At 49.2% G+C, this 21791-nt stretch overlaps 3 protein-coding genes across 10 annotated transcripts in view; 2 read left to right on the top strand and 1 right to left on the bottom strand.

Moving 5' to 3' along the window:
* Nucleotides 1-3045, top strand: part of CELSR2 (cadherin EGF LAG seven-pass G-type receptor 2) — a 71212-nt gene extending 68167 nt beyond the window's left edge. Inside the window, 1 exon segment of the mRNA XM_075613979.1 lies at nt 2690-3045. Within this exon segment, the coding sequence (XP_075470094.1) occupies nt 2690-2717 (28 nt within the window). The 3' untranslated portion in view covers nt 2718-3045.
* Nucleotides 3046-3113: 68 nt separating this feature from the next.
* PSRC1 (proline and serine rich coiled-coil 1) lies at nt 3114-17918 on the bottom strand. Of its 8 annotated transcripts, none has more exons than XM_075613987.1 (7): nt 17709-17918; nt 13967-14016; nt 13803-13860; nt 12776-13468; nt 12599-12686; nt 4040-4255; nt 3114-3685 (listed from the first exon to the last, which is right to left on the bottom strand). In XM_075613987.1, the coding sequence occupies exons 4-7, from the start codon at nt 13331-13333 to the stop codon at nt 3615-3617; spliced, it is 933 nt and encodes a 310-aa protein (XP_075470102.1). In that variant the 5' UTR covers nt 13334-13468; nt 13803-13860; nt 13967-14016; nt 17709-17918; the 3' UTR covers nt 3114-3614. The 8 variants fall into 8 exon arrangements, with proteins under 8 accessions (XP_075470102.1, XP_075470095.1, XP_075470100.1 ...); XM_075613980.1 differs by having other exon boundaries at nt 4040-4258; nt 17709-17917; XM_075613985.1 differs by having other exon boundaries at nt 4040-4258; nt 12776-13422; nt 17709-17917.
* On the top strand, nt 17849-21546 carry LOC142502687 (peptidyl-prolyl cis-trans isomerase-like 1). Its single transcript, XM_075613989.1, is given in 6 exon segments — nt 17849-18156; nt 20455-20596; nt 20598-20610; nt 20796-20864; nt 20958-21085; nt 21087-21546. Coding segments are annotated over 6 exon segments (501 nt in total). The 5' UTR covers nt 17849-18100; the 3' UTR covers nt 21180-21546.
* Nucleotides 21547-21791: the final 245 nt, after the last annotated feature.

The following is a 21791-nucleotide window of genomic DNA, read 5'->3' as shown; positions in this document are numbered from 1 at the left end:
CGGCATCACCTCTTCCCCCTCCCCAGCGGCATCACCTCTTCCCCCTCCCCAGCGGCATCACCTCTTCCCCCTCCCTAGCGGCATCACCTCTTCCCCCTCCCCAGCGGCATCACCTCTTCCCCCTCCCCAGCGGCATCACCTCTTCCCCCTCCCCAGCGGCATCACCTCTCCCCGCTCCAAATCACCTCTCCCCGCTCCAAATCACCTCTCCCCGCTCCAAATCACCTCTCCCCGCTCCAAATCACCCCTCCCCGCTCCAAATCACCTCGCTTCCCGCCTCCCCGCTCCAAATCACCTCGCTTCCCGCAGCTGCCACGCGGCGCGTAAGATGGCGGACCCCCTTCCTCCCTCGCGGCGCCGAGTCAGACGGTGGCGGCGGCCGGAAGTACAGGTAGGTGTCGCTCCCCACCTCCGGCGCCAAACGGAACTGAGAAAGGGCGCATCAACTGAGGTGTGTGTGTGTGTGTGTGTGTGTGTGTGTGTGTGTGTGTCACTGTCCACTGCCCCCCCCTCCTATCCACTGCCCCCCCCCTCCTGTCCACTGCCCCCCCCTCCTGTCCACTGCCCCCCCCTCCTGTCCACTGCCCCCCCCTCCTGTCCACTGCCCCCCCCCTCCTGTCCACTGCCCCCCCCCTCCTGTCCACTGCGTCCCCCCTCCTGTCCACTGCCCCCCCCCTCCTGTCCCCCCTCCTGTCCACTGCCCCCCCCCTCCTGTCCACTGCCCCCCCTCCTGTCCACTGCCCCCCCCTCCTGTCCACTGCCCCCTCCCTCCTGTCCACTGCCCCCCCCTCCTGTCCACTGCCCCCCCCCTCCTGTCCACTGCCCCCCCCTCCTGTCCACTGCCCCCCCCCTCCTGTCCACTGCCCCCCCCCTCCTGTCCACTGCCCCCCCCCTCCTGTCCACTGCCGCCCCCCCCTCCTGTCCACTGCCCCCCCCTCCTGTCCACTGCCCCCCCCCTCCTGTCCACTGCCCCCCCCCCTCCTGTCCACTGCCCCCCCCCCTCCTGTCCACTGCCCCCCCCCCTCCTGTCCACTGCCCCCCCCCCCTCCTGTCCACTGCCCCCCCCCCCTCCTGTCCACTGCCCCCCCCCCCTCCTGTCCACTGCCCCCCCCCCCCTCCTGTCCACTGCCCCCCCCCCCTCCTGTCCACTGCCCCCCCCCCCTCCTGTCCACTGCCCCCCCCCCCCTCCTGTCCACTGCCCCCTCCCTCCTGTCCACTGCCCCCCCCTCCTGTCCACTGCCCCCCCCCTCCTGTCCACTGCCCCCCCCCTCCTGTCCACTGCCCCCCCCTCCTGTCCACTGCCCCCCCCCCTCCTGTCCACTGCCCCCCCCCCTCCTGTCCACTGCAGGAAATGCAGGGGGAGGAATCCATGCCTTTGAGGCGCCCCCCCCCTCCCTTTGATGCCCCCCCTCCCTTTGACGCCCCCCCTCCCTTTGACGCCCCCCCCTCCCTTTGACGCCCCCCCCCTCCCTTTGACGCCCCCCCCTCCCTTTGACGCACGCACGCACACACTGACTGACGCGCACACAAAGCCTGACTGACGCACGCACACACTGACTGAGGCACACACTGACTGTGTGTGCGTCAGTCAGTCTGTGTGTGTTTGTGTTTCTGCCTCAGACTCACTGACGCGCGAGCAAACACACATTGACTGACGCACACACGCTACATGAAGCTGTAAAGGAGGGAGGGAGGGGGGGGACTGGATTGATGTGAATGGGGGACAAACAGAGAGAGGGGGGAGGAGAGAGAGGAACGGGAACATTACATCCCGGGCAACGCCGGGTCTCTCAGCTAGTCTAATATAAAGAAAAAAGACTTGGATTCTAAGTCAAAATAGAAAAAGGAAATGATTTTAATAACGAGCAATAAGACACACTAACATTAAAAACATAAACACACTGTAGGCAGCATAACACAAATAAAAAAGCTGTGACTAGAAAAATAATGCATTTAATATCGCTGAAACTAAAACCAAGAGCTTAAATGTATCAAATAATATACCCTCTCAAAAATATGAGGTGATACAAATGAGCTAAAGGATTACAACACCCCCTAAGGATCCTAGCTACAAATAATATAACTAAACCCAAAAGAAAAAATAATTAAGTATATACAATGAATAAACTTATATACACAACAGTGAACATAAGAAAAAATAATATATCTTAAACCAAGGGGGAGACACAGGGGAAAATAAGATGAAACGTACTCAAACCCTGTGCAGCAATAATCAAAAATAATAAAAATATCAAAAAACACGAGTGCAAAACATTCCTGTGGATTCTGACAAAAAGGTAAAACACATGGCTATATACTGTAGGATGAAAAATAAAGCCAGTACTGGATGCTCAATCAAACCAGCGTTTGCCTACATCCCACAAAGGGGAAAGGACTCAGAGCAGCAGAGAAAGTGATACTCAGCTGTCCATTATAGTGTATGAGTCAGTCCAAGGGAGAGTAATTCCAACATAGATTGCAGTCTCTCATATCGTCCACAGGAGTTGCATCATGAAGCAAAGGTCACGCTGTAGAAATCATGTATACTGCCGTCAGTGAACACTATATATACATACCCATGATTCTTGATGACGGTAACTTAGCTATGCGTGTGTAGATATATACACACAGTATATAGGTGTGTGCATATATAATATCTCTAACTCCTCACTCCTCTCTCTCTGCTCAGGTTTCTCTTCTTTAATTTCCTTCATTAATCCCTCGCTCTTCCCAACGAGCTCATTGTCACGCATGCCTTGTTTTTTCTCACCCGTCATATCTCCCTCCCCCTCCACACGTCACCCTAGGAGCGACGAGACATCTATCTGAGACTGAGAAGAATGACGTGCAGACCTGCGCACAGGATGAAAGGGACTCCACAGCGCGTACCGTCTTTTAACCACTACCCCGTGAGCCACCTGCGTCCCACAAAGATTAACCCCGTCCCTACTAGAGGGTTAAAGGGAAGCCACTCTGTACAGTTTTGCAACTAGCTGTAAATATTAAGCTGCCTCTGTTTGTATGAAAATAAATTAAAAAAAAAAAAAAAGTGTTTTTTTTGGGGGTGAGTTATTAAAAATGCCCCCTGCCAAACAGATGGAACATTCCACAGGTTCTTAGAAAAAAAGTTTATTTGTTTAAAAAGACAAATGCCATATATATGGTATATAAAGGTCTGTCCAGTGTAACCTTCTCTGGGCCCTCTGCCTTTATAACGGGTTACGCTAATATCCCTCAGGATGCTGGGTGATTGGGACAGGCAGGACTAACTCCCAGGATAATCGAGGGTGTGCGTAAAAGGAACAGTGACATGTTTAATGGATCATTTTGGTTTTACCTGGTACTGACTGTTTAACCCAATAAAACAAGTCACTGGCATTAGGTCACCTTGGTAACCAGTGGCACTGACTATTTAAATAGGGAATAGCCCATACACCGCTCCCTCTGCAGTGATCTTCAGGAATGGGGTGACTGTCCTCAGCGTTGGGATGTTGCAGGAATGCCACCCGCTGGGCACACAGAAGGGTTAAGTGGTCAAAGTTAGTGTGTCCCCATATCGGTTGATTTGTCAGGTCCTCCATACGCGAACAGACAGAGCCCAGTCGTGTCCTTTCTTACCGCGGGAATCCAGGTAACAATGTCTTTATGGGGGCAGCTAAACGGGTTGGGGGTCTCATCAACGATCCTAAAAGGGGACAGGACCGTGAATACTAACAAAGGTACAAAGTGAGTGCACAGGATTCCTATAAGCTTATCGTGCTAGTAACCCCCTCCCTCTGATGGGATAGGAAGGGGTTTCACATGGGATTCATATCTACGTTAATAGGGTTAGTGACACCTCCCTCTTATAGGATAAGACTGCATCACACGCAGGAGATCCCTACAAGTTAATGGACTCAATGACGCCTCCGTCTGATGGGACAGGAGGCTGTCTCACAGGATTCAAATATACATCAATAGGATGAGTGACACCTCCCACTGATATAGGATAAGTGTTTGACGCAGGGGATTCCTATAAGGAAATAGGAGTGACACCTACCTCTGATGGAAACGTGCTGCATTTTATGCAGGGGTTCCCTGTTCTCACCTCTCTGAGCAGGCAGTCTCACTGATCCTGAGTGCACTCTGGGGTTGGTGGGTCTTGTGCTGGTGGGAAGGCGCGGCCCTGTGGGGCACGGTTTTGGGACTGGTAGTCGGCTGGTGAGTGCTGGGATACCAGTAGGGCGTGACGGGAGGCTTATGAGAGGGACTTTACCTGCTGGGAAAAAGAATTTGGGTTAGTACAGGATACAGAGTTTGCGCAGAGGGGGGAGCCATGATTTCGTACAGGATGCTATGTGCGCACAGAGGGGAGCCAGGGTTAAATAATGTTATATACAGGCATGCCCCGCATTAACGTACGCAATGGGACCAGAGCATGTATGTAAAGTGAAAATGTACTTAAAGTGAAGCACTACCTTTTTTCCACTTATCAATGCATGTACTGAACTGCAATCGTCCTATACGTGCATATCTGATGTTAATAACGCATTTGTAACATGCTCTATAGTCTCCCTGCTTGCGCACAGCTTTGGTACAGGTAGGAGCCGGTACTGCTGTTCAGGACGTGCTGACAGGCGCAGGCGTGAGCTGCCGTTTGCCTATTGGGCGATTATGTCCTTACTTGTGAGTGTACTTAAAGTGAGTGTCCTTAAACCGGGGTATGCCTGTAGTGCTTTTCTCTCAAGGGGTCACACATTTAAAGCTAACTCATACAAAAAATTAAAAGGTATATATTTAAAAAAACTATATAAGAAATCAAACAAAGATATACAAACATAGGATGAACAGAATATAGAATGGGATGATACTGTAAGTATTGAATGCTGGATAGGTTGGGGTTCACCCATCAAATGCCTGGGTAAAAAAAAAGTATTGAGTTGGTTTTTAAAGATTTACAGAGGGGGTCTCTGACCATACAAGGCAGAATTCCAAAGAGTTGGAGCAACAGGGACAAAAGTTTGGGGGGGGGGGGGGGGGGGGGGGGGCAAAAGAAGTCCGGGTGATTGTGGGAACTGTTGGGAGTTATTTATCCGTGGTCGCATGTAGGGAACCAGGAGCTCTTTCAAATCGGTGGGACCCACATTATGTAGGATTTTAAATGTAAGCAAGTCAATCTTGAAACAGATTCGCCATTTTACAGGCAGTGTAGAGAATGGAGAACAGTTGTCATGTAGCAAGAACGGGTCTGGTTAGTTAACCTGGCAACAACATTCTATACCGGCCGCAGGCGGAGCAGGCTTCCTGTAACTCCCATGTAAAGTGCATTGCGGTAGTCCAGGCGTGATGAAACAAAGGGAAAAAAAGAAAACAGCGCAGATCCAACTTTTAAGTGAAAAATGTGTAGTGCACAATTGTAAGCCTTTATTCATATAGCGCCATTAATGTACACAGCGCTTCACAATTGTGATACAAATTATAACCATGCAGCTCCGAAAAAGACTTTCCAAGTGTCTTTTGGGTATGATCAGGAACAAATAACGGGGTGCAAATATCCTCAGGTGAAATCATAAAATGAAGAGGAATATAGTGCAATAAGATATGGTACAAATTTGGATATAGACAAGAAATGGGAAAATTCCACTCACATTTGATCCAAATAAATCAGGCAATTTGGGGGAAAACCCCTCTGCAGACAAACGGCAACACGTCCCCCAACAGCAGATAAATGGACCAGATTATTCCTCAAACGGAGAGAGAAATATAGTGCAAAAGAGTTTACCAGGTCAAGCTGAAAAGTGAAAATATACAAACAGCCAGTAAAAACAAGCGTTGTAACCACTCCGGGTCAAGACGCAGCGCAGAAGCTGTCCTGGAATCCACACTCTCCACTCCTTCCACGTGTTTGCCCGCAATGTCACTTCCAGAAAATGGCCAACGATGGTGAGGTGCTGTAAGTTTGAAGGGGGTTGGCATTCTCTGTGGTGTGGAAACCGCAGTCCTCTCTGCGTAAGGGGTGCCCTAAGTGTTTCATTCAGGCAAACTTCCTCAGGGGCTATGATTACCCATTATGTCTGTCTTATTTGTAGTCCACATGATATGTTATGGCGCACATAAAAAAAACTTTATTAGCAAAAAATAAACAGAACTACGGATGCTAGGTACTACAATTTAAATTGTAATTAGTACTGCAAATATAACAATGTTGCAAAACCTCACTCCAGGATCAAAGGACATTATATATCCATTATCAGCATTGCTATACCAAGAAGTGGATAAAGCTACTATAACTAAATACCTATTTGGGGGAACGTCTACAGACATTTAAATACGTAACATGTACTTAAAGCTGCAGTTCTAGCAATATCCTGTATGTGTGTGTTTTTTTTAATAAATCAGTTCTGTAGTAAGAAAAAATACTTTTAGCATTTTCTGTTTTAAAAAACAACAACTTTGAAAGACCAATTTTCTTGTATTCTATTTTAACAAGCATGTTTGTTCCTATAGCAACCATTTACATTCCCCAGATCTAAAGATGTCGCCAAACTTCGCCGATCAATAGACGGAGAACGAATTGACCGGCAACTATGCAGTTCTTTAGGTAAGTAGAGATTGCCCACATGAAACTATTGAAGTAACAAAAAAAAACGGGAGCTTGAACTGCAGCTTTAAAGTATTGTATTTAATAATGTTTTCTCATATTTTAAAAAATATATCATTATTCAAATGCGGTGGGCCTTAGATATTTGGGCATTGATCATATTTTACCCAACTGGCGAGGCAGTAATAGGACCAATGAATCATCTAAAAGAGAATCATTTTTAATCCACTGCCTATGTCCTCTGCAACCACGAGCTAAATGTTGATTTTGACATTTTGCAAAGGCGTTTGATATATTTATGTTCCACACAAGAGGTTGGTGTACAAAATAAAGCAAATTAGACTCCGTAAAAATCTATATACCTGGATTGAAAACTGGTTGAAGGATAGTCAACAGAGGGTTGTAATAAATGGAACTTTTTCAGGTTAGGCTAAAGTCGTGAGTGGAGCACCTCAAGGATCGGTACTGGGACCCCTGCTTTTTAACTTTTTTATTAATTATCTTGACGTTTGCTCTCTATGCCAAGACTCCATCTTTGCTGATGATACTAAATTGTGTAAGGTAGTAGAATCAGAGCAGGATGTAATTTGTCTCCAGAAGGACTTGGAGAGACTGGAAACTTGGGCAGGTAAATGGCAGATGAGGTTTAGTACAGATAAATGTAAGGTCATGCAGTTGTGAAGCAAGAATAAACAGGCGACATACAAATTAAATGGGGATAAATTGGGGGAATCCTTGATGGAGAAGGATTTAGGAGTGCTTGTAGACGGCAAGCTTTGCAATAGTGCCCAAAGTCATGCAGTAGCTGCAAAGGCAAACAAGATCTTATCTTGCATTAAACGGGCAATGGATGGAAGGGAAGTAAACATAATTATGCCCCTTTATAAAGCATTATCAAGACCACACCTTGAGTATGGAGTACCATTTGGGCACCACTCCGTAGAAAAGACATTATGGAACAAGAGAGAGGAGCAATATGTTTGCCTTCATAATTGATATTGTATACATCAGCCTTCTTTTTCGCTTTTTAGGGGAAAACCAAATGTAATAATACATAATAGTTTGTTCTTGTATAGTGCTACTAGTCTTACGTAGCGCTTTACAGAGACATTTTTGCAGACAGTCCCTGCCCTGTGCAGCTTACAATCTATGTTTTTGGTGCCTGAGGCACAGGGAGATAGTGACTTGCCCAAGGAGCCAACACCGGGAATTGAACCAGATTCCCCTGCTTCAAACTCAGTGCCAGAATCTTTAATCACTGAGCCGCTCTTTCTAACCCTCTATATTTTTATTTCCTTTAATACTTTAGTACATTTTACATATTGAAATTTATGCCTGCAGAGGTTCCACAAGTAGGTATTTAGTTATAGCAGCTTTATCCACTTCTTGGTATAGCAATGCGGATTATATATACATTAGGTCCTTTGACCCAAGAGTGAGGTATTGCAACATTGTTATATTTGCATTTCTAATTACTCTCTCTTTAAATTGAAGTACCTGGCGCCCGTAGTTGTCTGTCTGTTTTGCTAATAAAGTTTTGTATGTGTGCTGTGATGTCATTGCATATGGACTACAAATAAGATTGAGAGTTGACGGTAATCGTAGCCCCTGAGGAAGTTCGCCTAAACTAAATGCGTAGTCCCTTACGCAGAGAGGACAGAGGTTTCCACACCATCCAGAGAATACCAACCATCTTCAAACTTACAGCACCTCACCATCGTGCTGGCCATTTTCCGCAAGTCACGTTGTGGGCAAATGTGTGGAAGGAGAGGAGTGGAGAGTGTGGATTCCAGGACAGCTCTTGCGCTGCGTCTAGACCAGGAGTGGTCACAACGCTTGTTTTTACTGGGTGTGTTTACGTATTTTTTCACTTGTCAGTTTGATGTAGTAAACACATTTGCATTATATTTCTCTCTCTTCATTTGAGGAATAATCTGGTCCATTTACCTGCTGTTGAGGGACGTGCTGCTGTTTGGCTACAGCGGGGTTTCCGCCCCCAGATTGCCTGATTTATTTGGATAAAATGCGAGTGGGATTTTCCCATTTCATATCTATATTCAAATTTGTACCATAAATTGTACTATATTCCCCTCTTTTCATTTTATGATTTCACATGAAGATATGTGCACTCTTATTTGTTCCTGTGATGACCCAAAGGTATGAACCAATGTAGGAAGATCCTCTGGGAAAATCAAGTGTTTAAATCTGGCTGTTTCTCAGGTGAACGCCTGAGGATCTGATCACAATCAAGGACAACACCAAGATTCTGCACAGTGTTGGAGTTTAGCAGCAGGAAACAACAAGCTTAAGTCCACTTGGTTGACCTAGCTGCAGTCTTGTCATCAGACGGCAAGGACCCACCACTAGCACCTCCATCTTATAAGGATTCAACCAACTGCTATTCATCCAATCGAGTTGAGCTAGACAATCAATTGAGGGAGGATAATAGGTCCTTTAGTACTTGGGCAAAGGACAAGTATAGTGGAGTGTCATCTGCACAGGAGTGATGGCCCAGGCCATGTTGTCTGATAATGTCACCCACACTGAAAAGATGGGCGATGAGAATCCTGCAGCACTCCACATGACTGGTGCAGAGAATTATACTCCTAAAGATACTCTGACCAGCCAGTGAGAAAAGATTTGAACCTGCTGTGTCAGTCCATTAAAATCCCATAGTCCACGATACCAAATGCTGCAAATTCGTGCATGAATATCTTCCCATATGGTGGCGAGCGGTAGATGAGAACTCTGAATCCCACATCTGTAGCTCTTCCCACAGCAACACACTCAAATTAGTGAGTTGGCCCAACTAAGAGGGTCCTCATTTGTTTTAAAACAGATTGCCACACCCACTGCCCTATGGTCCTGTCACGAGCAATGGATCACAGAATAATTGGTTGGGACAGCAACTTTGAAAATGTGAGCTGCAGTTTAATCTAGCCAGGTCTCTGTGTTAAAAAACAATCTATAACTCATAATACAACCATTTTACTATTCACAGATATACTGAAACAGAAACGCTAAAATAGCCAACAGGAAAAACATTAACATTTGCTGCCACAAATGTCTCACTGGTGATATCAGTGGAGAAAGATACAAACAAGGTCCATTGTTAATCAATTAGAAAGGCAATTGTAAGGTCTCTTAATATTCCACTGATGAAAAAGTGGATATTTAATGGAGGTCATGCATGCCTTGTGTATCCAGGGTCAAAGGAATGTGTGAGCAATATTTGATATTGCCTGAACGGAGATCAGCTGTTCCTGAATAGAAACGGCAGTCAGTCACTCTTTTCCTTTTTGATCCTATAATATTAGCATGTAGTAGTATACCTGTGGGGCCACTTGTCCAGTATCCATGACTGCAGTTCAGGCGCCAAGTGTGAAATGAATACGTCTAGGCAGATGTCTCTGTAGCAATAGTGGGAGACTAATAGATAAACGCAGCGATCTGGACCTCTCATGGCAAGGGATAAGGTTGTATGTCTCAGCAGCCATAATTAGCCAAATGAACCCAGTTGGGAATACGAATAGAGAATTTGGAATTACCCAGTATACCGAGGCTGCTAACAGGTAGTGCACACACTTTATGGCAACTTGATTGAAGAGAGACCCAGCAATGATTAATGAAACAATAAGCCTCCGGTATTGAAAACAGGGAGTTGGGTAATAGTAAGCCGGATAGAGGTACAGGGGGACACCTCCCTAAGGGGCGCCCCCAAGTAAATCACAGCCCGGCACTAACCGCCTCAATAATCTCCCTGAAATACCGCGTGGAGGTTAGGAGTACTCACAAAAAAGCCGTCCCTGTTGATGCAGGGAATTCTGCAGCGGCTTCCTCCTCTGGTGTAGCTGGCGTCAGCGTGCTCCTCCGGAAATGATGACACAGGAAGAAGGGAGTAGGATGGTCCGTGGTTCACAGCAACTTCAGCAGCCAACGCATGGATGTCTAAAAAAACTTTATTGATCGCTAGCAGTAAACATCAGGCAACCACTCTTGTGGTTGCCTGATGTTTACTGCTAGCGATCAATAAAGTTTTTTTAGACATCCATGCGTTGGCTGCTGAAGTTGCTGTGAACCACGGACCATCCTACTCCCTTCTTCCTGGGAATACGAATAGGACACCATGACTACGCTCTTCCAGGGAGGCTCAGTTCATCCGTCCATTGTAGTTAGAATACTGGTCACATGTCAAAGCTGTGAGAACCGTGAGAGACTCACAGGCACCAGTGTGCAGGAATTACAGGATCGCACAAACTCAAAACAACCAGTCCCAGATGTAGCTCCTTCCTCTCAGCCAGGAGGCTGTCCCTCTGGCGGTGCAGAAAAAGTTAACCGGTTGTAGATGAGTATAGGCCGCCCTACGCGTTTCGTAGCACTTGGCCACTTTGTCAGGCAATGGCTTGCACAAAGACTGCCTGGCCATATTTATAGGCGCCCTTCCTCCATTTGCACTTAATCAAAATCAGGTGCATTTAACAAGCAGATGAATCATTTTAAGTAAAGACCAAATATGTGACACCAGGTGAAAAAGGTTGCAAATGCATATATATCATACAATATCAAAATATGACCAGATAATATAATACATGTGTATTGTATTTTGAATACAGTGATTTATATTATAAGTGAGCACACACAATTCCATTAAAAAAACTTTTATTCCTATAAAAAGAATACATCAACTAATTAAAAATAAAATACAATCAAAGGCTTAAATATAGAAGTGGAATATTAAGAGACCTTATATATTTAAGCCTTTGATTGTATTTTATTTTTAATTAGTTGATGTATTCTTTTTATAGGAATAAAAGTTTTTTTAATGGAATTGTGTGTGCTCACTTATAATATAAATCACTGTATTCAAAATACAATACACATGCAAAAATGTCTCTGTAAAGCACTGCGTACAATTTCTAATGGATTAATAATAATAGCATGTTCTTGTATAGCGCTGCTAATTGTACGCAGCGCTTTACAGAGACATTTTGCAGGCGCAGGTCCCTGCCCCGTGGAGCTTACAATCTATGTTTTTGGTGCCTGAGGCACAGGGAGATAAAGTGACTTACCCAAGGTCACAAGGAGCCGACACCGGGAATTGAACCAGGCTCCCCTGCAGCAATCTCAACAATGGACCTTGTTTGTATCTCTCTTCCCTCAGATCACCATTGAGACATTTGTGGCAGCAAATATGAATGTTTTTCCTGTTGGCTATTTGAACCTGTTTCTACTTGTTTCAGTATGTCTGTGAATTGTAAAATTTTGTTTGTATTTTGATGATAGATTATGGGCGATTTTCTTTTGTTTCCATCACAGAATGGTCTGTCGTTTTCCTTAAAAGCAGCATACGAATCTAGGAGGCACTTCACTAGTTAGCTGTTGAATTGTTTTTCCCTCGCCTCTCTACACCCTTTCACAATTGGAATTTTTTCACATTATATATCGCTCATTCACTTTGTGCACTTTGATATGCACCTTGCATACTGCATTTTAATTAATTGTATACTTCTGGTAAACCCTTATTTAGTGATTATATACACATACACTGTATTTAGCTATTATTTTCTTTAAATCCATTCAGTTTTAATTATTTAGTGCACTTCACATTTTCAGGTCTCTGTGATAGGTCCGATGATCCAATAAGATCAGCTATAATGGCTGTCTTGTCCGAATAGATTTGGCATAACAAGACCATTCTAACTGGACAGATCGTGAGGCTCGAGGGAGGGTTCTACCCATTCAGTGTGGAATATTGCGCATGCGAGGGGAGCTGGAATTTAGTATAGGAGGCCGTGTGTGTGCAGAGGGGGTCCCAAGATTTATTACAGTATGTGCAGTGCGCGTGCAGGGTAGGGGGGGAAGCTGGAGTTGGGAAAGGATGTATGTATACACATGGGGAAATTGGAATTAGTCAAATATAGTGTGTGCACGCAGAGTGGGTATCTGGGATTAGTACAGGAATGTGTGTGTGCAGAAAATGAAGTTGTGATTAGTACAGGATACTGTGCTTCTTGTTACCTGACCAGGATTTCCCAGTGGGATTCTGCATTATCCGCGTAGCCTTCACACTGCACGCTGTCCCCCGACTGTGCCTCCCGGGGCCACTCTGTGGAGCAGTTACAGAAGTGAGATAGCTGTCCCATTGTCACTACCCTCACCCCATCCCATATCACTCCCCCATCCCTTGGCTCTCACCCTCTCTCCTCGCTCTCGTTGCCCCTTCCTCAGGGTGAATTTACCCCCTCCTCCTCCTGCCTTGCTCTGTACACGGGCAGCATCCCTTCCTGGCATGATGACCCCTTTTGGTGGGGGCAGCAGGTCCAAGTTGGGCAGTAGTGAGCGTATGGGACTGTCTCTGATCACATAAGTCTCTCTGCGGGGGCTCCGGGGGCTGGAAGTGTTATCTGGCAGCAAGAGGGACCGGTGCCCAGGGGATGTGATGCCCGCAGGCATGGCGATATCTGCTGTATGAAGCTGCAGTCTGGGGGAGGAGGTTCCCTCTCTCCAGTGCCCATGGTAAGAAGTACCCACCATCTTTAGCTGGTGCCCAAGTGAGAGGTCTTCTGTCTGATGCACAAGGTAGGAGATGTCTCCTGTCTGATGAGTGTCCCTGGCGGAGATGCCTGCTGGCTTTAGCTGGTACCCAGGGAAGGAGGTACCTGCTGTATAAAGATAGTGTCCGTCCGCTATACTCTCATTCTCCTTCTCCAGCTCCCATGCCAGCCTGTTGGCCTCCTTGGTTATCTCCTCCATGCCCTGTGCACTTAGCGGGCTCCAGCGCAGCACCAGCTCACCTCCCCTGTGCCTGGGACGTTCATATCGATGGGCCGTGCTACATGAAGCTGGGAGGTACACGCGAGGGGGACAGAATCATCATCATCACCATAGCTACAAGACAGAGGGCATAAGGACACGGATGACACAGTGTCAGTTCCACTGAGGAGCAGTGACCTACTAACATGTGACGTGATCTGAATGCCTTAAACCTACCTGTCAGAAGGGGTAGATTAAAATGGATTGGTGGGGGATGGAGAGGGATGAAAGGACAGGGAAGGGGAATGACGGGGAGGGGGGGAGGGGGGGTATGTGTATATCTTTATATAGCGCTTTACAAAAGATACAATACAGGGAATTATAATACAATACGTGCAGTAAATAAAATCAGAAAAGCGGAAAGGAAATACCTACCCCCGCGAGCTTACAAAAATTGTGAGAATGTTACCTGTCAGAGGGGGAGCACGGCTCAAAATCAAAAGTCTCCTCAGTGATCAGAGGGAGATCTGGAAGAGAAACAAAGAGAAATATATAGCTGTGCATCCTATAACGAGAGAGCCTCGTACCCTGCAGTGACAGTGATAGAGTAGAGCAAGCCGTGCGCTGCTTTACCTTCCAGCGTTCTGTCCATGGCTCAGACACCAGCGGCTCTAGCATGAGCCCTGAAACACAAAGACAAGCAACGTTCATCTTTAATATCCCCACTAACTGGCATGGGGCAATAAATCACTCAGGAGCTGGATCGCTGCAATAAGGCGGCTCAGGGAAATAAGGTACTCAGGAGCTGGGTTATTGCAATAAAAGGGTTTCAGAGCAAGGGGTTGCAATGTCCTTTCTGCAAGTGGTCCCTGTCTTATTTCTACATGCTCTCGTCGTCACCTCCCACATCCAAGTCGCCCTCCTCGTGGTGTAAACCTCCCTAACTTCATACCCAGCCCCTGACTACTGCCCTCTCCCTTTCTCCTGTGCCCTTTGGGATCCCAGCTCCTTTTCTAGCAAGTTCCTGTCCGTTTTGAGATGTTCTCAGTCTGTGACTGCACAGGAAGCTGCCTTCTCTTATGGTGGCCTGCCTCCCACACATCGCCCCGATTGCAGGGGTGGGGGCACAGGGCTTCTATCCTCAATCTGCCGTTACCAGACCATTACTTTGCATTCGTCTTTCTTTTCCTTCATTGTTGGCTCACACTGTCCGTGTTCTCTCTCTCCCTTCCACGTTGCTGGTATCTATCGCCCACCTACAGTACCTCTACTCATCCCCCGTCTGTCTCTCTAACTTTGAATCCTGGTTCTCTCTTTCTCCCCTCCGACTCCCCTTCTCCTTGGGGACTTCAACTGCCATATTGATGACCCCTCTCTCCTTTGCCAATTTTTCTAAATTCTTATTTTTGCCTTCACCAACGGACTGTAGTTAGCACCCACAAGGATGGCCATTGCCTGGACCTGGTTTTCACATAAAACTGTACGCTGCCTAGGTAGCATCTCCCTCACATTCACAATGTAGATACAACCTGTCAATTTGTGCCCTGTAACATTGGAAAGGGTGTAACTTTGCACTGTCGCTCTACTGCTAAAACTAACACATGCCCTCATTCTCTCCCGCCTTCACTATTGTAACCTACTGACCGTTCTTGCCACCTCTCACCTGTCTCCCCTACAAGCTATCCTAAACTCTGCTACTAGAATCACTTTAGGCTACGGCCCCAGTCACTGCGTGCACGGGCGCGCCGGAGAGCCGGGCGGCATGTGCACCAGTTTCAGCCGCAATCTGTGGCGCGCGCAGGCAGTGACTGGAGCTGGCCCCACAGGGGCGTATCTTGTTTGCCGCCGCACACGCTGTAGCGCGAGCAGTGGGTATGAGGCCTTACTCTGTCTCAGCGTCTCTCCTGCTGAAATACCTCTACTTGCTTCCTATTAAAAGTAGCAATCCTGCTATCCGTTTTTCTTTTGTTTTAAATGTATATATAGGTTTGACGCAGGGGGTCTCTGGAGCTGAACTGCATTGATTTCAGCTCTGGGGACCCCATGCTTCCCGAGATACGTACCTCCGTTGGAGCTACTAGTAGCAGCTCAGCCTTGGCTGTGTGTGGAGAACCGAATGGCAGCTTAATGTCCCACAGAACAAAAGGAAGCTGTGACATTATCCCTTGCGGCTTCCTACTGGCCCGCGTGACCAGCACCTTTAAATATCCGGAGCCGCTACAGGCACCCACTACGGAGGTAAGTATCTCAAGGAGCAAGGGGTCCTTGGGGCTGAAATTAATGCGGTTCAGCTCTGGAGCTCCCTACTTCCCACCTATTTAAAACAAACAAAACAACTGGGGGGCGTGGCCAAGGACTTGAGCTGAACGGTCGCAAGTAGGCGCAGCTGCACGACCGCAACGGGCATTTAAGTATAAAAACTATATAAAAATATAGTGGAGTGAAGAGAGATTGCCTTGGGACCAGACAGGTGCTGTAGGAGGAGGAAGGTACGAGCTCGGTAGGAGAGACCTCCGCGACTGAGCTAATTTGCCGAGAAGATTACCGTGGGGCCAAGTGAGTCTGTGCCGGTCGAGGGAGCGGTGGGGGGGGGGGGGGGGGGCAGAGGACTGAGAGTTAGCAACGAGGGGGAGAGACGAGAGGTCCGAGGAGCGGGTAACAGAGCCGGATCGGAGCAGGCGCGCACACTGCTTAAACAAAACAGCCGGCGTCAGCCTATGAGAAGCAGGACGCGGACCAACCAGGGAGTGGTGGGGGGTGACACCAGGTGGATCTCCCATGAGGCTACCGAGTCGGGTGAGTCCAGCCTTCCCCAGTCTGCAGAGCAGACCCGTCACTGGGCTGGGAGGCAGAACATCCGAATACGAAACATCCCGGAATCTGTCCCCACTGAGGAACTAGGACCATACCGCAACAGATTATTTACAACTATAGATCCAGCCCTGAAGGAGGGGGGGGCCTTCAAATGGACCATACCCATAGGGCTTTAGGTCCCAGATTGGATATAATAAAAATGTATCACTATACTACCAAGGAAAGGCTTATTAGATGCTGGAGAGAACCCTTTGAGAACAGCACTTTACAAATCTTTAACGACCTAGCCAGAGTTACGATCGCGAGAAGGTGCGAGCTGAAGTCGCTCACCACCCTCCTACGGGGAAAAAAGAATAAAATACTGTTGGGGTTTCCCATTTAAGTTAATGGTTTTCAAAGACAGGAAGCATCTTACAGTAATGTATAAAACGAAGATTATCACTACAGGAATTTAAAAGGAGCAACGGGGGACATCTTGTTCCTCTAAGAGACCCATTTTAATGAGCAAGACCCACCCAACACATTTAGAAATAGTTTTCCCACTGCATTTTATTCTTCATTTAATAGTAAGAAAAGAGGAGTGGCTATTCACATAAAAAACAGGGCATTCCGTTTAAAATGGAAAAGGGCAAACCAGCCTGGTAATGCCGCGAACCGCCACGCCTCCCCATCGCCTCCAGCCTCAGTGCATGTTTCATGCGTACAGAACACCTACAAGCTCATATTGAACCCCCAAAATACCCACAACATATATATAAGCATATAAGTTTCACAGAGGAGTGCTACTGACCATGGCATTATACATATTTAAAACCAGAGACATAACATAAAACATAGACAAAGCACAGGTTATTAAGAATCTATATTAGTGTTAGGGACCCTTGAAATGTGGTCTGCCGTGCAGTTGGCTCAAGGGCTTACAACAATTTGGCCAAAATGTTAAACTAAAAGACTATTTTATTTATTAGTTATTTATACATGTATATTTAGGCACTGTACCGTATATAAGTTTTTCTGGATGTGCACTGAGCTTTGTCTGTGTTTTATGTTATGTCTCTGGTTTTAAACATGTTTCATGCGTGTCACAACACGCACGCCGCAACTATAATCGCTCATATGCATTTACTATGACCCCTACCAGATGCACTTACTATAACACCCTCCTACTGTCTCAATAAGTTCTCCCTACTTACCACTTAGATTGTAAGCTCTTCTGGGCAGGGACTACTTTTCCAAATGTCTACTTTTATGTGTGAAGTGATTATTCCCATTATGTCACGTGTATTATTGCTGTAAAGCACCAAGTACATGGATTGTGCGATACATAAAGATATATATACAAAGGCAATAAGGCACGCAGGAGCTGGGGTACTGCAAAAGGATATTATTTACCCCTGCTTGAGTCAGTTCCTTCCATTAAATACCCTCACAGTTGTGTAATATTAAGGGTTATTTGCCCCCCTCTCATTCCAATAAGACTATGCGGGAGGTGATAGCTGCTACCCCCGCCGGGACAGTTCCCGTCATTATTTGCCCCTAATAAAGGGACAGCAGCACTCACCCACAGCACCCTTCTTGCACTCCGCGAATCCCGAACGTCATTGACCCCGCCCCTAGTTCCGGGTTCGCGGACAAAATTCAAACTTGGCTCCGCCCATAGCAACTGTTATACAAAGCTCACGTCATTGAATGGCCGGCCCGTACTGTATCTCTTTCAGTCAAAAAGTAAGGACCTGTATAGGGGTGACCGAACCAATAGGGAAAAGGGAATGTCAACACGCAAACGTTGCGTTCCACACGTTGGTAATTCGCTTTTGGGAAGTCGAGACCCTGCCTGCTGCTGATTGGTTACATCTCCAGGAGGAGGCGTGAAACGCAGAGGCCCCTTCGTATTGCTTCCCATCCTGGAACGCACGTGCCCGCCTCGCCGTTTTTTCAGCCCCAGAATTTGTTATGACGGGAATTCCCCCGGACGCCTGGCAGCCGTCACACGTCTATCTGGAGACTAGGTACGGATAGTCACGTGTCAATCCTATACATATACCATACATGGAAAGGAAAATCGTTTCAAAGGAGGTGACAGTCTAATTTCTATCATGCTTCTCTTACCCCCCCTCCTTTCTCTTCCCCCATCTCCGTTCTCTCTCTCCCCCCCTCCTCCCGTTCTCTCTCTCCCCCCCCCCTCCTCCGTTCTCTCCTCCGTTCTCTCTCTCTCCCCCCCCTCCTCCGTTCTCTCTCTCTCCCCCCCTCCTCCGTTCTCTCTCTCTCCCCCCCTCCTCCGTTCTCTCTCTCTCCCCCCCTCCTCCGTTCTCTCTCTCTCCCCCCATCTCCGTTCTCTCTCTCCCCCTCCTCCGTTCTCTCTCTCTCCCCCCCTCCTCCGTTCTCTCTCTCCCCCCCTCCTCCGTTCTCTCTCTCTCCCCCCCTCCTCCGTTCTCTCCTCCGTTCTCTCTCTCCCCCCCCTCCTCCGTTCTCTCCTCCGTTCTCTCTCTCCCCCCCCTCCTCCGTTCTCTCCTCCATTCTCTCTCTCCCCCCCCTCCTCCGTTCTCTCTCTCCCCCCCTCCTCCGTTCTCTCTCTCCCCCCCTCCTCCGTTCTCTCTCTCCCCCCCTCCTCCGTTCTCTCTCTCCCCCCCTCCTCCGTTCTCTCTCTCCCCCCCTCCTCCGTTCTCTCTCTCCCCCCCCTCTCCGTTCTCTCTCTCTGCCCCCCTCCTCCGTTCTCTCTCTCTGCCCCCCTCCTCCGTTCTCTCTCTCTGCCCCCCTCCTCCGTTCTCTCTCTCTGCCCCCCTCCTCCGTTCTCTCTCTCTGCCCCCCCTCCTCCGTTCTCTCTCTCTGCCCCCCCTCCTCCGTTCTCTCTCTCTGCCCCCCTCCTCCGTTCTCTCTCTCTGCCCCCCTCCTCCGTTCTCTCTCTCTGCCCCCCCCTCCTCCGTTCTCTCTCTCTGCCCCCCTCCTCCGTTCTTTCTCTCTCTCCCCCCCTCCTCCGTTCTCTCTCTCTCCCCCCCCTCCTCCGTTCTCTCTCTCTCCCCCCCCTCCTCCGTTCTCTCTCTCTCCCCCCCCTCCTCCGTTCTCTCTCTCTCCCCCCCTCCTCCGTTCTCTCTCTCCCCCCCTCCTCCGTTCTCTCTCTCCCCCCCCTCCTCCGTTCTCTCTCTCCGCCCCCCCCCCCATCTCCGTTCTCTCTCTCCCCCCCATCTCCGTTCTCTCTCTCCCCCCCCATCTCCGTTCTCTCTCTCCCCCCCATCTCCGTTCTCTCTCTCTCCCCCCCTCCTCCGTTCTCTCTCTCTCTCCCCCCTCCTCCGTTCTCTCTCTCTCCCCCCCTCCTCCGTTCTCTCTCTCCCCCCCTCCTCCGTTCTCTCTCTCCCCCCCCTCCTCCGTTCTCTCTCTCCCCCCCTCCTCCGTTCTCTCTCTCCCCCCCCTCCTCCGTTCTCTCTCTCTCCCCCCCTCCTCCGTTCTCTCTCTCTCCCCCCCTCCTCCGTTCTCTCTCTCCCCCCCTCCTCCGTTCTCTCTCTCTCCCCCCCTCCTCCGTTCTCTCTCTCTCCCCCCCCTCCTCCGTTCTCTCTCTCCCCCCCTCCTCCGTTCTCTCTCTCCCCCCCCTCCTCTGTTCTCTCTCTCTGTCCCCCTCCTCTGTTCTCTCTCTCTGTCCCCCTCCTCCGTTATCTCTCTCTCTGTCCCCCCTCCTCCGTTCTCTCTCTCTCTGTCCCCCTCCTCCGTTCTCTCTCTCTGTCCCCCTCCTCCGTTCTCTCTCTCTGTCCCCCTCCTCCGTTCTCTCTCTCTGTCCCCCCTCCTCCGTTCTCTCTCTGTCCCCCCTCCTCCGTTCTCTCTCTGTCCCCCTCCTCCGTTCTCTCTCTCCCCCCCATCTCCGTTCTTTCTCCCCCCCCCTCCTCCGTTCTTTCTCCCCCCCTCCTCCGTTCTCTCTCTCCTCCCCCCCCTCCGTTCTCTCTCTCCCCCCCCCCTCCTCCGTTCTCTCTCTCCCCCCCCCCTCCTCCGTTCTCTCTCTCCCCCCCCCCTCCTCCGTTCTCTCTCCCCCCCCCTCCTCCGTTCTCTCTCTCTCCCCCCCCCTCCTCCGTTCTCTCTCTCCCCCCCCTCCTCCGTTCTCTCTCTCCCCCCCTCCTCCGTTCTCTCTCTCCCCCCCTCCTCCGTTCTCTCTCTCCCCCCCCTCCTCCGTTCTCTCTCCCCCCCCCTCCTCCGTTCTCTCTCCTCCCCCCTCCTCCGTTCTCTCTCCCCCCCCTCCTCCTCCGTTCTCTCCTCCGTTCTCTCTCTCTTCCCCCCCCACCCCCCTCGCTCCTTTCCCCTTTCTTTTCTCTTCTCGTCCCCAGTATGGGCACTATCACTCTGGAGTTATACTGGCTTCATGCCCCGAAGACATGTAAGAATTTTGCAGAGTTGGCACGGAGAGGATATTATAACGGGATCAAATTCCACCGAATTATCAAGGATTTCATGGTGCAAGGAGGAGACCCCCACAGGAACCGGTCTGTGAGCGCAGTCTGCTACATTACTACAAACTCTTCCCATGGCACCATATAATCCCTCTGCTGAAACTTCTCCAACTACGTTCTATAACACCTCCCGCTGCACTATACGATTCCTACCTATAACTGCGTCATATAATCCCCCCCCCCCCTCCCTCACTACTTCTGTGCTTACTCTTTTTCAGGACGCGGCGGAGCCTCCATATTTGGGAAGCAGTTTGAGGATGAAATTCACCCAGACCTAAAATTTACAGGTTTGTACTTTCAAATCCCCCTGGCCAGGCTCTGTGCCGCCTTTTTGGCGAGTTCTCGTGGTGCCTAATTCTGCCTCTCCAACCTCCTCACAGGCGCTGGTATCCTCGCCATGGCAAACTCGGGTCCGGACACGAACGGGAGTCAGTTCTTTTTGACGCTGGGCCCCGCGCAGTGGCTAGATGGGAAGCACAGCATCCTGGGGCGCGTGTGCCAGGGGATGGGGGACACTGAACCGCGTGGGGATGGTGGAGACGGACGCTCAGGACCGGCCCCTCGATGACGTCCGGATACTGCGTGCATATCCCTCCACCTGAGTGGAGCAGAGTGTGGGAGAGCAGAGCTCCCCGCCTCCCCTCCCCCCGGGACCTGTGGAGAGCTGCATGGGCACACAGACCCGCAGTGGGTCACGCAGGGAACGGCAGAGATCAGCCAAGATTTGCAGAGCATCGTGCTGCCAGTAGTGCAGAGCATCATCTCGTTAACTGAGCCCCTTCTCTCTAATCTCTCTCCCCCCCCCCCCCCATCACTGAAAAGCATGAGCTCTGTCACTGTCCCAATCATGTGACACAGTGGAGGCTGGCAGGCTCAGGATGTGTTGCAATGCTGGTTTGTACTCAGCCTGCGATTTTCTTGATCATCTTATTTTGTAACGGCAATAAATCCTTCTTTTTTTTTTTTTTTTTTTACGCATCGACCTGGTTTTAATGGGTTAAAACGGTCTGTCGGGTTACTTGCCCCGACGAGGGACTGTGACTTGTTCAATGGGTTATAGCAAGAGTGCGCAAACTTTTCAGTCTGCGCCCCCTGCCTGCTCTCACATGCGCCCCCCCCCCCCCCCCCTTACCTTGTCCCCGGTGGCAAATGATGTCACGTTGTCATGGCGACCCAAAGTAAGGGAAGTTACAGAGGCCTTGCGCGGTCCCCCG

This window comes from Ascaphus truei, chromosome 9 (assembly GCF_040206685.1).
Source record: "Ascaphus truei isolate aAscTru1 chromosome 9, aAscTru1.hap1, whole genome shotgun sequence".
Classification (NCBI taxonomy): domain Eukaryota; kingdom Metazoa; phylum Chordata; class Amphibia; order Anura; family Ascaphidae; genus Ascaphus; species Ascaphus truei.
The sequence above is the reverse complement of the archived record's forward strand: the minus strand, read 5'-3'. Positions and strand labels throughout refer to the sequence as shown.

Bases quoted from the DNA above. Each gene is read 5' to 3' on its own strand.
- PSRC1 (XM_075613980.1), bottom strand. From the start codon at position 13,333: ATGGAGGAGATAACCAAGGAGGCCAACAGGCTGGCATGGGAGCTGGAG. The intron at 4,259-12,598 runs GTAACAAGAAGC...TCTTTTTCCCAG, and splicing joins CACTGGGAAATCCTGGTCAG to CAGGTAAAGTCCCTCTCATA. The intron at 3,686-4,039 runs GTAGGTGTCACT...GTCCCCTTTTAG, and splicing joins GCAGCACGTTTCCATCAGAG to GATCGTTGATGAGACCCCCA.